The sequence below is a fragment of the Marmota monax genome, unplaced genomic scaffold, assembly GCF_021218885.2.
Source record: "Marmota monax isolate L192 unplaced genomic scaffold, Marmota_monax_Labrador192_F-V1.1 WCK01_AAM20220418_F8-fsc00149, whole genome shotgun sequence".
Classification (NCBI taxonomy): Eukaryota; Metazoa; Chordata; class Mammalia; order Rodentia; family Sciuridae; genus Marmota; species Marmota monax.
Genome location: NW_026693170.1, coordinates 2,407,672 through 2,417,192, shown reverse-complemented (window position 1 = coordinate 2,417,192; position 9,521 = coordinate 2,407,672). Strand labels below are relative to the sequence as shown.

At 60.8% G+C, this 9,521-nt stretch overlaps 1 protein-coding gene across 2 annotated transcripts; it reads left to right on the top strand.

Moving 5' to 3' along the window:
• Positions 1-775: 775 nt before the first annotated feature.
• Positions 776-8,092, top strand: Ceacam16 (CEA cell adhesion molecule 16, tectorial membrane component). 2 transcript variants are annotated; one of them, XM_046455762.2, is made up of 6 exons: positions 776-812; positions 2,114-2,458; positions 2,729-3,004; positions 4,106-4,384; positions 6,314-6,640; positions 7,880-8,092. In XM_046455762.2, the coding sequence occupies exons 1-6, from the start codon at positions 776-778 to the stop codon at positions 7,888-7,890; spliced, it is 1,275 nt and encodes a 424-aa protein (XP_046311718.1). In that variant the 3' UTR covers positions 7,891-8,092. The 2 variants fall into 2 exon arrangements, with proteins under 2 accessions (XP_046311718.1, XP_058439000.1); XM_058583017.1 differs by lacking the exon at positions 7,880-8,092 and having other exon boundaries at positions 6,314-7,753.
• The last annotated feature ends 1,429 nt before the right edge of the window (positions 8,093-9,521 follow it).

Here is a 9,521-nt window from a genome sequence, read left to right as displayed (position 1 = left end):
CTGAAGTGGGCTCCATGCCATGTCTGTTTTTCAGAAAGTGGGGACTCAGCAAGAGGCCAACCCAGCCCACTTCAGGTAAGGGCAGAGACAGACCAAGACTCTGCGGAGGCCCAGAGCCTCCACAGAGGCCCACTGGGCAGATGGGGACGGAGGGCGCAGGAGAAAGAATGTGGGTTTCCCAGCCCTTTGTGGGAGGCCCAGGAGAAGAAAGGCCCGGGGAGCCCGTGTGACCGTGGCCACCCAGCGGGCCTCCGACCCCCTCTCCCTGCAGGGACCTGGACAGCTCCGAGCCCCGGCCTCCGTCTTCCCACCTGCATCCTAACGGTGCCCGCCTCGCAGGACCATTTTGACCCCAGGGTTGGAGAAGTGGCCGTCCCCGTTCGCCAGTGGCCACCCCAGAACCACCCGCAGGCCGTGGCCGGGGTCAGGAAGAGCTGCCTCAGGTCTCCCCTGTCCCTCCTCCCTCCTCCCCGGTGACCTGGTTCTTCTCCCAGAACCAAACCGGGGCCTTTGGCACGAAGAGGGTGAGGCAGCGGCCCCAGGAGGCCTGGCCAGGTCGTGGCCCTTGGCCGGTGCCCGCCACACCCACCCTGGTCCCCAAACGGGGCCCCAGATCCTTGGAGACTCGATCCCTCCAAATTCAGGTGATCTCCCCCGGCTCCAAGTCACCAGCCCTCCCCGGCCGGCGGCAGACGGAGCCCAGCCCCAACCGGGAAGGGCCCGGAGCACTGGGACCCCAAGGCCACCGTCTCCAAGGCCCAGCCGGGGGTGCGAGATGGCGCTGACCGGATGCAGCTGGCTCCTCCTCAGCGGTGAGTGAGAACGGCAGCCCCAGGACCCCCGGACCCGGGACCCGGGCCTCGGGAGGGGAGGGGACCCCAGCCTGGGAGGTCCCTGGGAGGGGACCCCAGCCAGGGGAGGGCAGCTCCGCCTCACGGGCAGTCTGTCCCCTCCAGAGGCACCAGTGGGGGACAGGCCAGGAACAGCCTCCCAGGGAGGTCCCCGGGTGGGCTCTGAGGTTCCTGTGACCAGAGCATGACCCGGGACAAGGGGCCACCATCATCTTTCATCCACATGAGCGGTGGAAGCCTTGACCGTCCGGCTCTGGCCAGCAGCTCTGCCCTGAAGAGGTAGCTTTGGGTCAGCATCTCAGCCTCAGTCACCCACGGGTGAAATGGGTCTAAGTGACAGACTCACTAGAAGGTCCCTATAGGCAGCATGGATGAGCACTTACTGGATACCTGTCCTGAGTGCTTTCCACTGTTAACAAGCCCTCTGTGAGGGAGGCCCACTCATGACCCCACCTCACAGAGAAGAATGAGGCTCAGAGAGGTAAAGTCACCAGCCAAGGACACACAGCACAAAGTGGCAGAGCTGTGTGCCAGACCCGGGGCTCCTCAGCCCCCAGCCTTGTTCTCTCAACCTGGCAAGGTCTGGAACCAGGCCTGGCCTGCATTTCCTTCACGAGGAGTGCCACAGCCACCCACCTCAGGCCACCACACATGAAACCCAAGCATCCCTGAGCAGCTCTTGGGGTTTGGGGCTCCTGGTCCTTGAGAAGGACCAAGGTGGAGTAGATTAACCGTCCCTGCGGGAGGGGAAGAGGACGAGCCCCCGGCTGGACATCAGGACCCCCACATCTAACCCTTGGAGTCATAAAACAGCTGGGCTGGAGGAGGGGGTCCCCTGGAGTCTACCAGAGGCCATTGGCAGCAGGAAGCTCTCTGGGTCCAGCTCAGCTAGGCCGAGCCCTTGCTATGCACCAGCTATTTACTTAGGCTAGATCCTTGGCGTGGTCTAATTCAATCTCACAACGTACCCTGAGATGGCAACCTGGGCCTATCTTTATGGAGCACCCACTGTATACAAGGTGGCCAGTCCTCATATTCCTATGTGAGGGTTGAGGCTGAGTCCATGCAGATGGCCTCCGAGGAAGGTCAGGAGGCCCAGGTGCTGGAAGTCAGAGGGCTGCAGGCTCCAATCCGGGCTTGGTGTGACCTTGTGTGCCCCGAGGACCTCAGGCCAGGGATGGTCCCTCCCTGCCCCGGAGCCGGCTCCCCTGCAAACGGGGGACTGGGTGGAGCCGGCCCCCACCCTCTGTTCTCCTCCTCAGTGGGGATCCTGAGCGCAGGGGCCGAGATCTCCATCAGCCCCGAGCCCGCCCAGCCGGCCGAGGGGGACAACGTCACTCTGGTGGTCCGCGGGCTTTCGGGGGACGTGCTGGCCCACAGCTGGTACGCGGGGCCCACGCTCAGCCTGAGCTACCTGGTGGCCAGCTACATCGTGAGCACAGGCGACGAGACCCCGGGGCCGTCCCACACGGGGCGGGAGGCCGTGCGCCCCGACGGCAGCCTGGCCATCTGGGGCGTCCTGCCCCGGCACTCGGGGACCTACATCCTGCAGACCCTTAACCGGCAGCTGCAGACCGAGGTGGGCTACGGACACGTGCAGGTCTATGGTGAGAGCCCAGCGCGCCCCGCGGCCTCCCGCCCCTCCCCGCGCCTTTGGGGGACAGAGAATCTTCTAGAAAAAAATTTTATTAGAGAAAAAAAAGCCTGAAATAACTGAGCTGCTGGCCTCCCCCAGGAGGGCCTCCAGGATGACACCTGTCTCCTAAACCCACCCTTCGCCCCTCTGGTGGGGACCCAGGGGCACGGCCACGTCTCTGTCTGGGGCCGAGCCCTGGGAGCAGGTGGTGCCCGCCCCTCCCCGTCTCTCGCCCCCACAGAGATCCTGGCCCCGCCCGTGGTCACGGCCAACAACACGGAGCTGGTGGAGCACAGGGACACCCTGCGCCTGGCCTGCAGCAGCCCCAGCGCAGCTGAGGCCCGCTGGTTCTTCAACGGGGACACCCTGCCCGTCGCCGTCCGCCTCGGCCTGTCCCCTGATGGCCGGGTGCTGACCCGGCATGGCGTCCGCAGGGAGGAGGCGGGGGCCTACCAGTGTGAGGTGTGGAACCCCGTCAGCGCCAGCCGCAGTGAACCCCTCAACCTGACAGTGTACTGTGAGTGCCCTGGCGCCCAGAGACCCGACCCCCGTGTGCACAAGGGGAAACCAAGGCCAGGAGAGGGAGCCCCGGGGCACACAGCAAGTCAGCAGGAGGCTGGGGTCAGGAACCAGGGTCCCTCTTAAAATGCACTTGACCCTCACCTAGAGAACAACAAAGCAGTCAGCACAGTGGTGCCCGCCTGTAATGCCAGCAGCTAGGGAGGCTGAGGCAGGAGGATCGCAAGTTCGAGGCCAGCCTTGGCAACTAATTGAGGCCCTGTCTCAAAAATTAAAAAGGGCTGGTGATGTGGCTCAGTGGTTAAGTGCCCCTGGTTCAATCCCCAGTACCAAGCAAAGAAAAGAAAAAAAAAAAAAAAACCTACAGAACACCTTTGACACTGAGTCATCCTTTAGTTTGAAGAAATCCTGCAGAGAAAAAATACTCATGTGGCTGGGAAAAGCAGGGAGGTAGTAATGGGGGAAGGGGGTGGGGGGCACGTGACCAAAGCTAGCTGTCATTCCCAAGGACAGCAGATGTGCAGCGTGGAGCCCTGGGAAATCACTGAGGTGCACAAGACCGTGGTCTAGAAAAATCAAGCCTAGAATCCTAGAAGCCTCCGACCAGAGAGCTCTCAATTTCAGAAGCCCTGGGCTCTAGACTCTGAGAATTCTAGAAACCTAGCAGCAGAGATGCTTAGACTCTTAGAATCTGGTTCTAAAATCTTAGCATCTAGAACCTCAGTGACCTAGTTTTCTAGAATCTTAGTACCTAGAAGCTTCGACTCTCGAAGCCTTAGAATTCTAGATGCTTAGAATGGCAGGAAAAACAACCACTTAGACTTTTTCTTTATTTAACAAACCACGGATTTCAACCTGCCCTGAAGTGTCGCTGGCTCCAACCCTGTTTCACAAAGGGAAAAACTAGATTCCCCCGGGAGGGGACATGATTCCCAAGATCCTAGAGCAAGTTAGACATCAAGGTGGGACTTGAAAAGACCCGAGCTCTTTTCTTCCCACCACTTGGCCCAGGTAGCCCCAGGGACCCAGCCTGGTGGAGAGGACCCCTGGCTGCCCGCCTCTGTGCCTCTCTACTGCCCCGTCTCCCTCCTGCCCGCAGTTGGCCCCGAGCGCGTGGCCATCCTCCAGGACTCCACCACCCGCACGGGCTGCACCATCAGGCTGGATTTCAACACCTCGCTCACCCTGCGCTGCGTGGCCCGGTCCTGTCCAGAGCCCGAGTACGTGTGGGCCTTCAACGGGCGGGCCCTGCAGGAGGGCCCGGACCACCTTGACATCAGCAGCATGACGTCGGCCCAGGAGGGCACGTACACGTGCATTGCCAAGAACCCCAAGACCCTGCTGTCCGGCTCTGCCTCCGTGGTGGTCAGGCTCTCTGGTGAGTCGTCCCCAGCCTGGCCACCACCTGCCCCCCCTCGGGGGCCCGGCTGGCCTGGAGGGGCAGACCCTCGTCATTGGAAGGTGGACTTCCAGCCCACTCATGGCCCCCCTTTGTCATCCAGGTGCCTGTCACCTGGAAAACAGATGACAAATCAGACCTTCCTCCTTGAGGGATGAGATGGGAAATGGGCCACGTGTCCCCACACTGTGGGGTGGCAGAGTGGGGGGCCATACAGAGGTCCCTTCAGAGGGTGCCCCTGCTCCAAAGCTGGTCACCAGTTGCTCAGGGCTTCAGCCACCCAGACAGCTGGACGACTTTGCTGCCAACTAGATGACATGCTCATCTGGCCCGGATGGTGGCACCCACAGCAGGAAAGTCACGGCCAGGCGGTTGGCAAGTGGAAAATCACAGCAGAGATGCTGTCTTCTTGCCTCTGCCCTGAGATGACCTGGGGGCTGGGTTGTGCAGGCACCTGGTGTTTCCAGAGCCATCCGGTTGCCCAGGGGACCTCTGTTTACCCCCGGGGAACGGTGGCTTTTAACATTGGGGCCTCATTAATTCCATCTCAGTTCCTTCCTAAGTGGCCATCATCCCCCTGGGGACAGTGGGGACAGTGCTTGCCTTCATCTTCCTCCTTCCCTCCCACTAACAAGGTGGCTACTCTTTTACCCTGAGCAGGAGAGGCGGCCCCAGAGGTAAGTGGACCTCACGCCCCGCCCTGCCTGGGGTGTTGGCAGCTGGTCTTGGCAGGAGACCAGGGAGTGGACCAGATGGCCTGAGGCCCACCCCAGCCCCGCCTGTGCAGGCCGACATGGGGGGGCCTGGGGTGCGCAGGTACGCTGAATCCAGCACCCCACCAGGGCCTCCCAAACTGTCAGAGACCCTGCGGCGGAGGCCAGGAGAGAGAGGAAAAGACCCCGCTGTTCCCTACTTATGGGAGATGCTGGCCAGAGGCGCAGACGTGGACCCTTGGGGAGATGGTTCTAGAATATGAAAGCATCACACACACACACACACACACACACACTCACACACACACGCTGATTTAAGGAGCTGCCAAACGGAGGAGGCCGGGCCTCATCCTCCCTGGGCTGCCCGGTAGCCAGGGAGGATGTGACGTCCACTCTCAGTGAGCATCCGGTCAGGCCCGTCAGAAGCAGGAGACCCTGTCTGGGAGAATTTCCACTCTGGTGGGGGACATGGTCTTGAGGAAATGTGACTCTGGTTTTTGTTTTTGGTTTGTTTTTAACTCAGTCTGATGGGGGAGGCACATTTCCTACCTTTGGGGTACTTCCAATCTGATGGGGGAGTACAGGTCCCCACTTTCTAGGAACTTCTAATCTGAGGGGGAAAAGCATGCCCCCCAACTTCAGGGGTTCCCAACCTCATTAGAAAGACCCACCCCAACAATCTGTCATTTCTCAATCTGATGGAGGAGACAGGGTCCCAGCCCGGGACCTGATTAAGGAGGTCCGGGCTCTTCCCCCAGAATCCTTCAGTCTGATGGGGGGACTGGAGCCCCACTCTCGAGTCTCTTGATCTGACAGAAGAGCTGCCGTGTCAGGGTCACAACTCCTAACTATCTGATGGGAGACACGCACCCCTATTCCGAAATTTCCAGTCTCATAGGGGAGACATGGCCCCTGGATTTTGGAAAGTTCCAGTAATCTGATGGAGGAGACATGGGCCGGTCCCCAGGGCCTTCCAGGTTGTCACCTGCCCTGAGGCTGGAGATTCCTATTCTGATAGGGGACACACACTGCTCCCTCGGGACAGAGTAGCTGCTTCCACCACCACACCAACCACCTCGTCCCCTTTCCCCCAGCACCCACGCGGGGACCCAGCCAGCCAGGGTGGCACAGATGAGCTAGCGGGCAGGGACCCCAGGCCGGCGCCGTCCTGCTGAGCCGGCCCCTCTCTCCCCAGCGGCGGCAGTCACCATGATGATCGTGCCTGTGCCCGCCACGCCGACGGAGGGCCAGGACGTGACGCTGACGGTGCAAGGCTACCCCAAGGACCTGCTGGTGTACGCCTGGTACCGCGGGCCCGCCTCCGAGCCCAACCGGCTGCTCAGCCAGCTGCCCTCGGGGAACTGGATCGCGGGGCCGGCGCACAGCGGCCGCGAGGTGGGCTTCGCCAACTGCTCGCTGCTGGTGCAGAAGCTGAACCTGACCGACGCCGGCCGCTACATGCTCAAGACCGTCACGCTGCAGGGCAAGACGGACACGTTGGAAGTGGAGCTGCAGGTGGCCCGTGAGTGTGGGGGCGGGGGGCGCACGCGGGGCCAGAACCGCCTTGGCCTCCCCCCAAGGCTGGGAAACCCTCCCAAGGACCAGGACTCCTCCAGCTGACCAGGGGCAGTCCCCAGGTGGGGCTCTCTCCTCTCCCATCCACCCGATGACCCGATGGCCCAGACGGGGACAAGAGGGGCCTCCGCCATCACACCGGTCTCAGTCTAAAAGGCTTCCATGACCTCTCGCTCATGGAAGAGGGACAACAGATCGAAGGTTTTCTTTAAAAAAGGAGCACAGTCAGAGGGCGGGGCTTCTTTATCCTGTGAGTGGAACCTAAGGCAGAGGACAGATGGCCTGGTCACCAGATCAGGGCCATGGGCTAATGCTGGGCCTTCAACTCCCCGTCAGACCCGAGCTAGAGAGTGGGGGCCAGCCAGCCTCTCAGCAGACCCTGAGGTCCTGGACGGTCGGGCTCACTTCTCTTCCTTTCTTTTGAAACGAGGGCCAGGACAAGATTCCTACCATCACACAGTGAAGTTAATTTCTCAATCTGACCCAAGGGTGATCTCTATTAGAACAGAGGCTTCTAGGGGAGGGATTTGTCTCCTCCATCAGCCTGGGAGCTCCCAGATCAAGGACCATGTCTCCTCCATCAGCCTGAGAGTTCCCAGATCAGGCACCATGTCTCCTCCATCAGACTGGGAGCTCTCAGATCAGGGACCAACTTTCTCCCATCAAGCTGGACATTTCCAGAGATCTAAGAGACTTATGTCACTCAGGCAGGTGCATTGGACGAGGCGCAATCAGGCAGTGGGAATGAGGTCATTTCCTGAGTACGGAGTCTTGCCTCCCCATCAGGCTGGGTCTCAGGAGTCCCGTGCCAGGGCCAGCGATGGTTTTGCCGCCCTCAGAATGGGGGCTTCCAGGATCGGGGCCCCTGAACGGCCAGACACTCCTCTGCACCTTTGCCCATTCGCTTCCCGAGCCCTGGTCCTGAGTCAGCGGGGACTGCTGATCCAGGACGGGCCCCCGAGCCCTGGCATCTCCTTTCACCCTGTCTCTCTCCTCACAGTCCACCTCCCTCCCTCGCTCGAGGACCAACGCCACCTTCCTGAACCTGACACTGGCGGAGGCTGACCGCTGGAGGCTGGGGGGCTGGGAGGCCGGGATGGGAGAGCAAAGGGAGGGGTGGGCACAGGGGCTGCAGTCCCTCACCTGGCTGATGGCCTCCTCTGTCCCTGCCCGTCCTCCTTCACAGCCCTGGAGTAGCAGCGTGGCCACAGAGACCTCGCAGGGGAAGGGACCTCCACACCATCTCCCCAACTCGGCGCCCAGGGGAGGACCACTTGCTGCCGGCAAGGACGCTCCTGTGGTCCAGCTCCCACTCCCACCCACAGTTAGACCCGCAGGACCCTGCCCCTTTGCCTGCCGTCCCAGGGCCACAGGGGCCATAAACGTCCCGAGTCATGCACACGCGTGTCCGCCTCTCCTTCCATCTGGCCGGCCCACACCCGGGCGCGCGCTGCCTCTTCCACCTGAGGCCACCCCCGGTCCGGGCGCATGCGTGCACACGAGGGCCACATCACGGGCTCAGGTCCGCACTGGATGGCGAGCCTCAGGCCCTTCCCACAGCTGCCAGGTCACGGAGGAGGGTCCCGCTCTCAGGGGGCCGAGGGCTGCCCCTCCCTGGAGCACCAGGGTCAGGTGACAAGGGGCACAGCAGAGCCCCCCGCTGCACCTCGCCGTCACCCGGCCCGGGGGCAGGCTGCTTGAGCTCAGGGGATGACCACGTTTCTCAAGGGTTCTGGCACCTTCTGGTCCCCGCCCGTGTCCTGGAAGAGGCTCCTTTGTGTGAGCCATTGTCCTGGGTGCCCTCTCGTGGCCCTCCCATGAGAGGGGACTGCCGCGGGGGCAGGGGCCGGGCACCCGGGGGCGGGGCCGGGCGCCCGGGGGCGTGGTCGACGCTCGGGGGCGGGGCCCAGGGCGGGGCCGGAGGAGTGCGGCGCCAACCTCTCGGGAGCAGGGTCTGAGCCACGTGCCTGGCCCGGCCCGGAGGCCCCGCTGGAGGAGCTGTGGGTCAGAAGCAGTGACCACGGAGCACAGGAAGGCGCGGGGCAGAGAGGGGGGGGTTGTTCTGGGGATGGCCCTTGAGCAGGGACAGTGTTCGGTAAAACCCACAGGCCGGGACAGGCTGGTTTACTTTTTATTTACTTAATTATTTATTTTGGGGTCCCGGGGACCCAGGGGTTTCTTACCACTGAGCTCCATCGAAGCCCTTTCTGCTTTTTTATTTTCAGACAGAATCTCGCTGAGTTGCTTAGGCCCTCGCTGTGTTGCTGAGGTTGGCCTCAAACTTGTTATCCTCCTGCCTCAGCCTCCTGAGTCACTGGGATCACAGGCGTACCCCACCATGCCCAGTCTCCAACCTGTTTTTTAAAGCCTCAGAGCCCTTTCTTCAAAGGCTGAGTTCAAGTGGCAGGTGACTGTGTTATTTAAACTAGAAAAGAACCAAATGTAGATTTCAATTCAGAAGCTATAGACTCCTCCCTCCCCCACCAAAATTCTATCCACATGAAAAAAAATTTCCAAAGTATGATACTTGGATTACAGAGACCATTAAGATGTAAGATGTCAACAAGAAACAAGAGAGTCGAAACGCTACATATCAAAATCCGTGGCATCTGACTAAGGCCACCCTTGGACAGAAAATCATAGCTTAACTGCTTTAAGGCACCAAGAGTACTGAGGTGGGGGAGGAGGGAAGCTTGGAAATGACAAAACAAGTTTTCCACTGAAGAAAGTGGAAAAGTTCATAAATCAAAGTTCATAAAATAAATCAGGGGAAGAAAAGAGGGAAGAGTTTAAAAAAAAAAAAAGATAAAAGCATCCCAACAGCTCCG